The following is a 14,685-nucleotide window of genomic DNA, read 5'->3' as shown; positions in this document are numbered from 1 at the left end:
CCATACATGACTACTGGAAAAACCATAGCCTTGACTAGATGGACCTTTGTTGGCAAAGTAATGTCTCTGCTTTTCAACATGCTGTCTAGGTTGATCATAACTTTTCTTCCAAGGAGTAAGCATCTTTTAATTTCATGGCTGCAGTCACCATCTGCAGTGATTTTGGAGCCCCCCAAAATAAAGTCAGCCACTGTTTCCACTGTTTCCCCATCTATTTGCCATTAAGTCATGGGACTGGATGCCATGATCTTAGTTTTCTGAATGTTAAGCTTTAAGCCAACTTTTTCACTCTCCTCTTTCATCAAGAGGCTCTTTAGTTCTTCTTCACTTTCTGCCATAAGGGTGGTGTCATCTGCATATCTGAGGTTCTTGATACTTCTCCTGGCAATCTTGATTCCAGCTTGTGCTTCCTCCAGCCCAGGAGTGGCCTCTTCTAAACTCATTGGGTTAACCATTATATTTTTTTTTTTTTTCCCCAGTGGGTTTTGTCATACATTGATATGAATCAGTAACCATTATATTTAGAAGTAAACCAAAAGCCCAGAAAGTAATAAAGTGGTACCAGTCAACTTCCAACTACCAGCTAGAAGATGGTGCCTGCAGTGAGATATTAAATACAAAAGGATCAAGTCTTCTTTTCCATGTGTGGGGTAGATTATTGATTTGCCAGTCTACTTGTCTGCTTCTCCCTGGTGCTAGAAAACTATTTCATTTTCTCTACTGCATTTTTTGACAGACATATGCCACTCACCTATGTGCCAGGTGCTGAGTATATCAACACTTCACAAAATGAATATGACTTTTGTCTTCATGGAGTTTAGGTATGTAAGCTCTGTCAGCTGCAAATTGGCACATGCCAAGAGCATTTGTCAACAACTGAACAACAATAAGGGAATTAGCCATCTGCCTCCGGGGAGACTGAACCTTGTGCTGTTGCAGCTGTTGACCTTCAACCACCCAAAGGCGTTCAGGGTGGAGTGAGGCACTCTGTGCTCCAGAAAATCTGGTGGGACAGGTCTTTAGATGGCTGGATGTTTTTAGAAACAGACTTTATGATCTCAATCCTTGCATCTCCTCATATCTAGAAAAGCACTAAATTCCTTCATGGTGACATCAGAGTCTTGTGACAACAGAAGTGAAAGTGAAAGTCGCTCAGTCATGTCTAACCCTTTGCAAACCCAAGGACTGTATAGTCCATGGAATTCTCCAGGCCAGAATACTGGAGTGGGTAGCCTTTCCCTTCTCCAGGGGATCTTCCCAACCCAGGGATTGAACCCAGGTCTCCCGCATTGCAGGCAGACTATTTACTACCTGAGCCACAAGAGAAGCCCAAGAATACGGGAGTGGACAGCCTATCCCTTCTCCAGCAGATCTTCCTGACCCAGGAATCAAACCAGGATCTCCTGCATTGCAGGTGGATTCTTTACCAACTGAGCTATCAGGTAAGCCCTTTAAAAAGCACTGAATCCCTTCATGGTGACGCCAGAGGCTCGTGACTAGCAGAAAACCTTTTGTAAAAAGGAATGCCTAATTGTATTGAACTCTCCCCCTTCACCAACCTTCCACTATGGGTTCTTTGGAGCAATCTCTCAGAGCTAGCTGAGGCCGCTGCCTCCCAGGCTGCAGTTCTCATTTTGCCCCCAAATAAACATAACAGGCAACTCTCAAGTCGTGCATCTTTTTTTTTTAGTCCACAGCTTAAAATATCTCTGAAATAGGGATCTTCATCATTTTGCTACAGGGCCGACTAGCAGAGGCTGGGTATATTAATGCTAAGAAACTGGTCAGCTGAGACCCAACTTTCCCGTGAATGTGGGCAAACTAAAGGAAGAGATGCAACTAGTAAGGGAGGAAAAGGAAACATGGGCAGAGGAAAACACGGGGGAAAGACTTGGAGAAAGGGAAGCTTGAAGTGTATCAAGGATGATTAAAATAAAAGGCGGGTGAAATTCAAAGGAAGGAGGAAAGAAAGTTCCAGCACAGATAAAGCTTTCCGGCGCTCTCGCTGGTTCCGGGACACCGGGTCCAAGCCAGGGTCAAGAATCTCGCAAACCTAGCCACACCCAGTCACCCGGAGGGCCCCCGCTCCCCAGCGCAGCGCGCGGCGCGGCGCTATGACATCAGAGGGGGCGGGACTTCTGGTCCCAGTGACGCCTAACTCAGGTTTTGGCAGAAGGTGGTGCCTTCCGGGTGGACAGGTGAGGCGCTTCCCGCCACTAAGCGTCCGGGGGTGACTTCTTAGGAGGAAGGACGGTGGGACAGGCACGTAGGAGATGGAGCCCTTTCTGTTAATGGCTCTCGCAGAGCCCGTGCCGCCCTTAGCCAGACGGCCGGTAGGAGCGTGAATAAAGGTGCTGCGACCTCTTGGGGGCTGCCGGCCCAGCGGGAACGTAGCATGTGGACCGCTAAGGACAGCCTGCCTGAAGGGAGTCTTATGACGGCCCCTTTGGGGGAGTAAGGGGCCCGGACTTCGGGCGGCTGATAGGGAACAAGTGACTAGAAGTGGCCGAAGTCTGGGCTAGGGAGTCCAAAGGTCTGAGTTCTTGAACTAACTACGCCTCTAGCCCTGAGCGAGTCAACTCTGTGGCCGCCCTGGGTGTCAGTTTCCCACCTTGTCCATTGATGGTCTCTTTTGGTTTGGGAATCAAGTTTCTCCTCAGGATCAACCGCCTTCCCGCTGCCTGTCTCAAATTTGTTACACCAGGTATCCTTGAGAACTGACTGTTGCACCAGTCTCTAATCTTGGCCCTCCTCCGAGCCTGGCGTGCTGCAGTCTATTGGGACGCAGCTTCGGACACGACTTAGCGACTTGACAACCACCACCGCCATTTCTTTGAGGTTCACTCTAGTTGGTCTGATAGTTCTCCGTGACGCCAAGGTCAAAATGGCACTTGCTGCCTTGAACTTAAAAAGTGCAACATTTTGGGAAAACAGTTGTGACTTTTGTTGCCTCTACCGCGTGTGATGCATCATGGTATTTTTCGGAAATAGTCCGTGTCTCATTTTGTCTTATGTATAAAATGGGGTACATTAGTAGCCATTTGATAAGGTTGTTTTCTTAACTGAGATACTTCATGTAACACTTGGAACAGTACTTTGCACGTAATAAGCACTCAGTAAATGTCAACTCTTAAAGCATGACCTGTCCACAACCCTGCACCGATTTCATAGCTCTCTTGAAGTTCTTTGCTGCAGGCTACTGGAGTTTACTGTAATCTCTCACCTTTGAGTTTTTTTATTTTTGCACACCAGACAGGATGTGTAATTCCTTAGAGATCCATGCAAACTGTTGAGTGAGTCAATAGTTTGTTCCTTTTTCTTGCTGAGTAGTATTCTATGGTATGGCTTATCGTAGTTGGTTTAGCCATTCACTTTTTTGTAATGTCCAGTTATAGACTGTTACAAATAGAACTGTTGTGAATCTTTGCTTGAATGTTTTTGCATGAATATGTTTTTATACCTCTAGGACAAATACCCAGTAATACAATTGTTGGGTAACAGGATGTGCATTTAGTTAACTCATGTGATTATGCGTTGTTTTTTTTTCTTTAGTATCTTAATAGGTGAACTACATTGATTGATTTTTGAATGTTAAATATACCTGGAATAGATCCCACATAACTCATCTTCTATGTTGCTAGATTCTATTTATTAATATTTTGTTAAGGTATAGATATGAGAGGTGTTAGTGTGTAGTTTTCTTTTTCTTTTTTTTGACCTAAATAAAGTTAGAATCCAATTAATATAAGCAGATAAACACCTATGCTTAACTGAGTAAAGCTTACCTAAGTTGTGCAGATTGTAGCTACACTGCGTACCTGGTTTTTAATCCAGCGTAAGTCTTGCTGCTTGTCAAAACTGACCTTTAAAGATTGCTTGTAGGTGGTGCCTGAGGGTGGGGCCATCAACCTTTAATAATATATATTAGAACACATTTTCTCCTGTTAATCTGCCCATTGTTTGCAGCATTGAATTACCCTGGGTTCTTAGGTAAGGAAGAAAGTAAAATTTTTCTTTACTTTTTTTTATTTGGCTGTGTAAGATTCAGAAACGTAAGAGTGAAATAAAATAGAAAGATATTTTACAATATGTACATTAACTGCAGGTTTCTTAGTGGTATTTTACTTGAAGTGTTTAGAGTTATTGTTAGTTTTTTGCTTGCTTTCCAATTTTCATAGACTGTTTGACTTTCATATCTGCTTGCATTCTTGTTAATTCTGTGGCTAAACTCCTAAGATGTCATTTACTTTGAAGTTAAGTGTTTATGAGTTGAATATAGTTAATAACTTTGGATTCTCTTTCTGGGGCAAATCTTAAATTTAGCCAGTGTCCTCTCTGTCAGCACTCTAGTTTAGTACTGTGTATAACAGTTAAATCTAATTGTTTCTAACACTTTATAAATGTCATAAGACCTTTATAAATATATTGTATCTTGTGATAGTTTTAGAGATTGGGCTACAGTGACATTTATTAGTGAACTAAAAATCAATTGAAAAGGTGAGACGATACTTTTATTTACTTAGTCAATGTATGTTAATATAATTTTGAAAGGAGTCCCCACTTCATAAGTGAAAAATTTTCATTCCAGATAGTTTTCCACTATTGACCTTTTGGGTGATTCTTTGTTGTGGGGGCCTGTCCTGTGCAGTGTAGGGTGTTAAGCAGTATCCCTGGCCTCTACTCACTAGATGCTGGTAGTAATAACCTCCCCTGATACCAAGTGACAGTAAAAACTGTTTTTATTTTTTGCCATATGTCTTCTGGGGGGACAAAATTGTCTCCACTTGGAAGTCACTGCTGTAGAGAGACCTCACAGCCTAAGCATGGAAGTTTGGGGGACAAGTCCTTGAGAAATCTGAGAGAGTATATTGAAGCCAGGGGGAAAAATCCTTTCTTCTGCCGTGTCTCTCTTCCAGCCCATTCTTCAAGGTTAACATCATGTCAGTTGGCAGAGGGAAAATATTTAAAAGACCCAGATCAATTTGTCCAGAGAAGGCAATGAAGAGTGAATTTGGAGGCAGTACATTGATAACTGGCACAAGGAGGAAAGCATTTCAAAAGTGGTGGGGGAGTAAAACATTGGCAAAGCTCTAGGAGCAGAAAAGCATGAAGATAACTGAGGAACTGCAGGGACAAGACAGACCAGAGTGCAAGGTTAATGGTAAAGCAGTAAGAGGAGAAAAAGCTTGAGGGGAACTTATAATCTAGACTCTGGAGGGCTTTGAGTGAAAGGAGGATAGTTGAAGAGGAGGATAGAAAGACCAATGAAAGTCTGGGACATGGTCCTATTGATAGAGGCAGAGGCAGAGATGGAGGGCTGATAGAAGTAATTTGGGACTGCATTTTTGTACATATCTTGATTATTCAGAAAATTGTTTTATGGTTATTCAGAAAATTGTTCGTGATGTTATCTGATATTCTATTTTTTTCTACCTACCCATTTCATAATTTAATAATACAATGCTTTAGTATCATAAAAATATAAAATAAAGGGAAAAACTCAGAGCTCATCAAGGAGTTCACTGTCCTTCTTTACCTTCTTATCTGGGAGAGTACAAGTGCAGTGAGAGCCTCTATTTCTTCACCAGACTTCACCAGGTCTCACTGTTCAAGTATATAGCTGTAGGAGAATTCCAGCAGAGGGGAAATAAAAGTTAGCCATGGATATTGTCAGTTTAGACTGGAGAGGAGAGTGGTGTGGTTTTTGTTTTTTTTGGGGGGGTTTGTTTTGATTCACACTCCTCTATCGTCTTTAATTTCACCAGACATGTCTCTCTATCTCCCTACTCTAGTTGTTTTTTTTTTTTTTTAATCCAAAAATCTAGGGTAGCTAAATAATCATATTTTTCCCATAACTCTTTGTGACATTTCCTTCTAGGTATGTTGAATTTTGTCTTCTTTATTCTCAAATATTGCCTTTGGCTCAAGGTTTTATATTTTAGTGACTCTTCATATTGTTCTTCTCCCCTTACTTAGAAATGGACTCAGAAATCAAGGAAGAAATTCCTGTGCATGAGGAATTCATTTTATGTTGTGGAGTTGAAACCCAGGTTCTAAAGTGTGGGCCCTGGACTGACCTCATTAATAATCAAAGAGGCACGAGGCCTAAGCTGCTTATTTTCATTATTCCTGGTAAGTTTAAAAATCTGGATAAGATGACTGTATACAGATACATGTGACTATTTCTGATTTTAAAGAGAATTTGATAAATACAAAAATCCTCTTGGAAGGAAATAGAATCCTTTAAACCATTGATAATAACCACCCTTAATACTTTAGTGGCTGAACTTTTTGTTTATCTTCTGTGCATTAACAGTATATATAATATACACATTTTAAAAATCCTGATGTATACCATACATAATGTTTTATAACCTTTTAAAATTTTTTAGCAATTCTTAAAATAATTAGAACTTAATCAAGTATTTCTAAATAATTTTTATTGTTTCATTTTAAGATGATTATAAGGTAGAACATTTATTCTGGGATTTGTCAACTGGGTGATATGTGAATTTTGCTGAATCAGTGTCAGTAGAATGTTAGGGAAAGATACTTTATTGCACTTTTTAAAATTATGAGCTTGAAAAAAAAATATATATAGCAGCCTTAAAGATTAAAAATGAAATTATAAGTATGTATCATTTTATAGCACAATATATCATGTACACAGCTAGGCCTATGGACTATTGTTACATTTATTTTCTTGTACATTTTTGTTTGTTTTACCTATGTTAATGTTTGTCTCTTTTATTTGCTTAGTTTTCTATGTTTCAATCAGTAATTTATCCTAAAATTATTCTCTAGAAGTGAAAAAATCTTCTCATATTCTGAGTAATCAGTTTTCTGTTTTGTTTTAGTTCATTTTTGGCACTACTGTGCCCAGAATTCTGTGCTCTTCCACTCCAGTCTAGACTGGTTGCTCTATGGGCCTCCTACACAAGGCCATCCTGAGGACTCCTTTTCACTTTTCTTTTGGGTTGGATTCCTTGTTTCCCAATCCCATATTTTTCTTGGTTTATTTCCCTATTTTTGGTGAACCATACCTGCTAGGAACTTCCTGAGAAGAGGTACATGGGAATTCATCTTTTAAAGGTCTAGCATGTCAGAAAATGTCTTAGAGTTCTAGGTTAGAGATGGTAGTTTCCTTAGAACTTGGAGTAAATTTTCATTCTCTTCCAGGGTTTGGACTGTTTTTGAGAAGTCTTTGTATTTTTCTGATTTTTTATCTTTTATGTGTGAAGTTCTCCCCCTCTGCCTGGAAAAAAACAGATCTTTTTTTAGATCTTTTCTTTGTTCTAAGATTCTGAAATTTTACAGTCAAGCCCAGAGGTGTGGGTGTTTTTCATGTATTGTATTTGGATTTTGGTGGACCTTTTTAAACCAGAAATTTTACTTCAATTCTCAAAGCTCTGTGTTCTTCTTTTAATAGTCTTCTGTTTCATGTTTTGTCAGTGCATAACCTTTTTTTTTTTTTTTTTTTTTTGGTTTCTTGCATTATTAGTTGTTGCTGCGTTCTGTTTTCTGTTTCCATTAGTGTTTGTTTTTTCTCAAATGTTTGATAATCCTTGACTACCCTATCATTTTTAAGAGGAAGACATAAACAGTTGATTGGAAGTTTGTATTCAGGGGTGGGGCTTGTCCACAGGTGGCCAACCATCCTAGTCTGAGGGGTTTTCTAGGACACACGACTTTCAGTACTAAAACCATAACAACAGGATGGGCAAAATAGAATGGTTAGTCACCCTACGTTATCCTCACCTTAAGGTAATTGGGTAGGGACCTAGCATTCACTGGAGGATTTCTAGCTTCCAGTATCTGTACCTGTTTTTTGAATTGTTCATTTTTCCCAGGAAGGACTCTTCCTAGCATCCCATTTGAGGGATGGATGCCCGACTGCTGGTGTTAGAGCTGAACAAGGGAAAAGAGGTTGGAATTTCAGTGTTTCTTCTTAATATAGTGCTTTTGTTCTCAGCTGGGCTATGATTTCTGATCCAGAATCTCTTGTTGGTTTAACCTCTGCTGAAAATAAACTTCCAGTGTTCTGCCACAATGTAACAGTCTTTTTGAAAAGCAATCTGTCAGCTTTCTATTAAAATCAAAAATACATGTACTCTGCCAGTAGTGAGGGAGAGTTTGAAATTATAGGCATGTGTTCTTTTGATGAAGCAGAGATTTGGAGGCTGTGGTAGAGTATAGGATTGAGAAAATAATTAGAAATATTATATTGGACTTTAGAAGGGATATCTTTCTGAGGCTAGAATGAAGGAGGGGAAGTTGGTTACTGAAACGGAGAAGTGTGAAGGCATGTTCAGAGGAAATAAAGTAGTTCCTGCCTTTTAACCTCTGTTTTCTCTGTTAAGAGTTGAGGTGATCTGTGGGGAAGTAAGGATGGCAGAGGGTGATTGTGGCCTTGAGGAAATTGGCCAGTATTAAAAATAGCAAATATTCAGGATGAAAGAAATTATTGACCAAAAACAAGTAGGTAGATTTTGAGTAGGGCTGTGATCAAATACAGGTATATTGGGAGTGAAGTCTAAAAGGGCCGAAGGTCGAGCTGGAAAAGGGCTATCAGAGTTGGGATACTTTGAATGTAAACCATTTCTGGGTAATGAAGAGACACAGACCTGTGATTCTTTAAGTTGTCAGAAACAACAGTATCATCTAAGCACTTGTTACAAATGCAAATTTGGGGGCCCTGTCCTAAACCTAATGAACCAGAAACTCTGGGGGTGGGGCAATCCTTAAGAAGTCCTCTAGTGGATTTTTTAAATTTAATTTTTTGTTGGAGGATAATTGCTTTACAGTATTGCGATGGCTTCTGCCATACGTCAGCATGAATCAGCTATAGGTATACATATGTCTTCTCCCTCTTAAACCTCCCTCTCACCTCCCTCCCCACCCCACCCCTCTAGGTTGTCACAGAGCATCAGCTTTTAGTTTATACACACCACCAGTCTAGGCTGTGGCTACTTGAATTGGTTGCTTAAGTTGGATATAGGTGAAGTTCTTTGGATATGATCAGGATAATGAATTATGGGACAAAGGTGTTGACTCAGTCAGTCCACCCAGATTTTGAAATCACCTAAGTCTGTGGAATGACAAGTGAAACTGACATCTCTTTTAAGGGTCAGGGTTTTCAGGGAATGTGTAAGAGTGACTAAAAAGTTGATGGATGGAAGTAGATGGCTTCAACCTTAGAGAAAGAGAGGTTGTTCCAGTAGGATGAACTAGTAATGGAGAAACAGCTTACTCTATATATACCCACTCAGAGATGTTCATTCACCCACTCACTGGTATAAGGTACCAGGAATAGTGTGTTGCAAAAGCCTTTGCTGTCATTGAGGTGTAGGAAGTGTTAGAGAATAGTGAGGTCTCTACTACACATGGACGTCACCAGATGGTCAGTACCAAAATCAGATTGATTATATTCTTTGCAGCCAAAGATGGAGAAGCTCTATATAGTCAGCAAAAACAAGACCGAGAGCTGACTGTGGCTCAGATCATGAACTCCTTGTTGCCAAATTCAGACTTAAATTGAAGAAAGTAGGGAAAACCACATGACCATTCAGATATGACCTAAATCAAATCCTTTATGATTATACAGTGGGAGTGAGAAATTGATTCAAGGGATTAGATCTGATAGACAGAATGCCTGATGAACTATGGACGGAGGTTCGTGACATTGTACAGGAGACAAAGATCAAGACCATCCCCAAGAAAAAGAAATGCAAAAAAGCAACATGGCTGTCTGAGGAGGCCTTACAAATAGCTGTGAAAAGAAGAGAAAAGCAAAAGAGAAAAGGAAAGATATACCCATTTGAACACAGAGTTCCAAAGAATAGCAAGGAGAGATAAGAAAGCCTTCCTCAGTGATCAGTGCAAAGAAATAGAGGAAAACAATAGAGTGGGAAAGACTAGAGATCTCTTCAAGAAAATTAGCGATATCAAGGGAGCATTTCATGCAAAGATGGGCTCAATAAAGGACAGAAATGGTATGGACCTAACAGAAGCAGAAGATATTAAGAAGAGGTGGCAAGAATACACAGAAGAACTATACAGAAAAGATCTTCATGACCCAGATAATCACAATGGTGTGATCACTCACCTAGAGCCAGACATCCAGAAATGTGAAGTCAGCTGGGCCTTAGGAAGCATCACTACGAACAAAGCTAGTGGAGGTGATGGAATTCTAGTTGAGCTATTTCAAATCCTGAAAGATAATGCTGTGGAAGTGCTGCACTCAATATGCCAGTAAATTTGAAAAACTCAGCAGTGGCCACAGGACTGGAAAAGGTCCATTTTCATTCCAATCCCAAAGAAAGGCAATGCCAAAGAATGTTCAAACTACTGTACAATTGCACTCATCTCACATGGTAGTAAAGTAATGCTCAAAATTCTCCAAGCCAGGCTTCAACAGTATGTGAACCGTGAACTTCCAGATGTTCAAGCTGGGTTTAGAAAAGGCAGAGGAACCAGAGAGCAAATTGCCAACATCCACTGAATCTTCAAAAAAACAAGAGAATTCCAGAAAAGCATCTATTTCTGCTTTATTGACTATGCCAAAGCCTTTGACTGTGTGGATCACAGTAAGTTGTGGAAAATTCTGAAAGAGTTGGGAATACCAGACCACCTGACCTGCCTCTTGAGAAATCTGTATGCAGGTCAGGAAGCAACAATTAGAACTGGACATGGAACAACAGACTGGTTCCAAATAGGAAAAGGAGTACATCAAGGCTGTGTATTGTCACCGTCCTTATTTAACTTATAAGCAGAGTGCATTATGAGAAACACTGGGCTGGATGAAACACAAGCTGGAATCAAGATTGCCAGGAGAAATATCAATAATGTCAGATATGCAGATGACACCACCCTTATGGCAGAAAGTGAAGAGGAACTAAAGAGCATCTTGATGAAAGTGAAAATTTAGCTTAAAACTCAACATTCAGAAAACTAATATCATGGCATCTAGTCCCATCACTTCATGGCAAATATATGGGGAAACAGTGGAAACAGTGACAGACTATTTCTGGGGGCTCCAAAATCACTGCATATGGTGATTACAGCCATGAAATTCAAAGACGCTTACTTCTTGGAAGAAAATTTATGACAAACCTAGACAGCATATTAAAAAGCAGAGACATTACTTTGCCAACAAAGGTCCATCCAGACAAGGCTATAGCTTTTCCAGTGGTCATGTATGGATAATGAGTGTTGGACTATAAAGAAAGCTGAGCACTTAAGAATTGATGCCTTTGAACTGTGGTGTTGGAGAAGACTCTTGAGAGTCCCTGGGACTGCAAGGAGATCCAAGCAGTCCATCCTAAAGGAGATCAGTCCTGAATATTCATTGGAAGGACTGATGCTGAAGCTGAGACTCCAATACTTTGGCCACCTGATGGGAAGAACTGACTCATTGGAAAAGACCCTGATGCTGGGAAAGATTGAAGGCAGGAGGAGAAGAGGATGACAGAAAATGAGATGGTTGGATGGCATCACCAACTCAATGGACATGAGTTTGAGTAAACTCTGGGAGTTGGTGATGGACAGAGAGGCCTGGCGTGCTGCAGTCCATGGGTTGCAAAGAGTTGGACGCAACTGAGCGAGTGAACTGAACTGAAAGGAAGAGAGTCCGTTCTGAGAGAGCCAAGTTTAAGATAAGGTGAAAAGATAGAAGGAGCATTCATTGAAGACACTGTGGAGAAAGGGAAGCTTAAAACATTTGTTTCTTGTCTCATTGTTTTCTAGTGCTTTGGTCATTTTCAAATCATTTCATTTCCTGGTGCTCTTTTATATTTTCCCTTCTATTCTCCTTGCCACCCTTGGCCTTTTTCCTTGGATTTTGTGCAGGCTGTAGATTGGTGCTGCTCTTTAGTTTGTGGAATTCAGAATTGTATTTTGTCTAGGGACTAAGTCTATTTGTACTGTGGGAAGAATTAGGATGACAGTATTTCAAAGATTGTTAAGCCACTATAGACCTCATGTTTAGTCCATCTCAGATAGACTGACATAAACCTTTTATTTTAAATCAGTTTGCTTACACACATAGCAAAATTTGTCCATCACTTTTAAGTTAGTAATGATGGTCATGAGGAATTTTTTATTGGAATCCACAGACTGAGGAGCTTTTAATTTAGTTTCGTCTTTTCCAATGAACTTTCATTGTAGAATTTCTGCTATTAACATGCTCGGACTTTAAGTAGTGAAATAAGCAAAAGGAGACTGTGTGGGTGTTCACATAGAATATGTTGAATCATTATAGTTCTCAAGTGGTCATATGGGGATAGTGGAATCATGTGGCATGTCCTGCATTGTGAGTACACAGGTTGGAGTTGGAGAAGACAAGACTCTGTGGAAAACTCAGAGCCCAAAGTTCTGTCCATGTGACAATGTTCTCTAGATGCTATGCCACTTTAACCTGATATATGGTGGTTTTTGTCCCCTGCAAGGTTAACTATTAAAAGAAGGCAAAGTCTACAATTGCAGTGTTAAGTAGCTAAGGGTTTATTGGCAATTGGAGTCTAGAGATAATCACTACAGCCTCTGTTATATGTTGCTCAGGCATTTTACTATGTGTATGTTCAAGCTGGTGTTTATAACACATTTTGATATCCTTTGATAAAATGTACGACTTGCATTTCTGTACTGGAATGTTTTTGAGCATTCTTACACCTGGACATGGAGATATATATACATATTTTTATACACACACACACATATATATCTGATTTTAGTTGTATAAACAAGACCCTTTTAATTTTCTCTGTGGTTTCCTAACCAGGAAGTTTAGTTCATGGTTCATAAAGTGTAACATAAGCCATAACATTTAAGTGGTGAAGTATGCAATGACATTTAAACATTTTGCATTATATTTTCTACCGCTGTCTCTAAGTTGGATCTTTGTGTTACTGGCCATTGTGTACTCTTTAGGAGCCAAGTTCTTTATTGCTTAAGGGCCTTTGCACCTATTGCTACATCCTAGTATTCTTTTCCTCAAATCTTTACATGGTGGATTTCTTCTCATGTTTTGAGTTTTAGCTAAATGCCACCTCCTTGGACATTTTTCTCAGGCCATCCTAATCTCCTCTGTCATATGATCCCATTTATTTCCTTCATAGAAGTTATCATACTCATGAGCTGTCTTATCTACCTGCTTCGTTATGTGAATATATTTGCCTACTAGAATATAAATTACAAAAATAACTATAAAAGAATATACAGAAAATAAGCTATGTACTGAATGGAATGAATGGACATGGAGTGGCTGGCATTATAACTTACTTGCTGGAGATAAAATAGTAAATCAGAGAGATTAAGAGGATTTGATTAAGATCTTACAGTCATTAAGGGAAGGAACTCAGACAAACCTGGAGATAGGGAGAAAAAATTGTTTTCTAGCAGTTCCATTATTAGTACTCATTCATTCTGGTATTATCTATCCCATCATTGCGACTATTGTGTCTAAATCATGTAGTTGTTATCTTTGGACTTTCCCTAAAGTTAAACCAGTTTAACATCCTCTACATACTAAAGTTACAGAATTCTGCCTGTTAATCTATTTCACTTAAAAAATTTAAAATGTAGTAATAATAGTAGTAGTAATAATAATGACTGTCCATTCATTACCCTTAATGATAATGTCAGCTGCTTTATAGAGCTGTTGTGAGATTAACTAAAACAAGGTATGCAGAAGATCCTAGACTAGGTAATTTTATGTTCTTTTTAAGATTCAGTATTATTATTTTTTTCTGTATGCCCTTTCAATTTTCATATATTTATTTATCTGAGCATTTATCATCTGTGTGATAGATAACACCAGTAACACTTGGGCAAGCTACTTAACCTCTCAACCTCAGTTGCCTAATCCCATAACATTGAAACAATAATAGTACTAAATGAGTTAATGTATGTAAAACACTTAAATACTGCCTGCCATGTAAAAAGTTATAATCTAGATGCCCATCAGCAGACTAATGGATAAGAAAGCTATGGTACATATACACAATGGAATATTACTCAGCCATTAAAAAGAATACATTTAAATCAGTTCTAATGAGATGGATGAAACTGGAGCCCATTATACAGAGTGAAGTAAGCCAGAAAGATAAACACCAATACAGTATACTAATGCATATATATGGAATTTAGAAAGATGGTAACGATAACCCTATATGCAAGACAGAAAAAGAGACACAGATGTACTGAACAGACTTTTAGACTCTATGGGAGAAGGCGAGGGTGGGATGATCTGAGAGAACAGCATTGAAACATGTATATTATCAAAGGTGAAACAGATCGCCAGTCCAAGTTGGATGCATGAGACAAGTGCTCAGGGCTGGTGCACTGGGATGACCCAGAGGGATGGGATGGAGAGGGAGGCGGGAGGCGGGTTCAGGATGGGGAACACGTGTAAATCCATGCCATACATGTCAATGTATGGCAAAAGCCACCACAGTATTGTAAAGTAGTTAGCCTCCAACTAATAAAAATAAATGCAAAAAAAAGGTTGATTATTATTATTGTCTTGCCCTGTGAAGAAACCTATAAAGCTTTGCTTTGTTTGTTTTTTTTAAGACTTTTTTGATGTGGACCAATTTTGAAAGTCTTTATTCAATTTGTTACAATACTACTTCTGTTTTATATTTTGGTTTTTTTGACTACAAGACATTTGGGATCTTAGCTCCCTGA

General features: G+C 39.3%; 1 protein-coding gene across 7 annotated transcripts in view; it reads left to right on the top strand.

Annotated features, from left to right (window-relative positions):
- Positions 1–1,216: 1,216 nt before the first annotated feature.
- The window catches only part of LDAH (lipid droplet associated hydrolase), a 90,644-nt gene continuing 77,175 nt past the window's right edge, over positions 1,217–14,685 (top strand). Inside the window, exons 1-2 of one of the 7 annotated variants that reach the window (XM_061154882.1) lie at positions 1,217–1,442; positions 5,977–6,132. In XM_061154882.1, the coding sequence (XP_061010865.1) occupies positions 5,979–6,132 (154 nt within the window). In that variant the 5' untranslated portion in view covers positions 1,217–1,442; positions 5,977–5,978. Of the gene's footprint in view, positions 1,443–2,123; positions 2,199–5,976; positions 6,133–7,850; positions 7,927–14,685 lie in introns of those variants that run through there. The other 6 variants (XR_009694657.1, XR_009694656.1, XM_061154880.1 and 3 more) reach the window with 6 other exon arrangements.

This window comes from Dama dama, chromosome 11 (genome assembly GCF_033118175.1).
Source record: "Dama dama isolate Ldn47 chromosome 11, ASM3311817v1, whole genome shotgun sequence".
NCBI lineage: Eukaryota > Metazoa > Chordata > Mammalia > Artiodactyla > Cervidae > Dama > Dama dama.
Note: the sequence above shows the minus strand (reverse complement) of the source record. Positions and strands in the feature narration are given on the sequence as shown.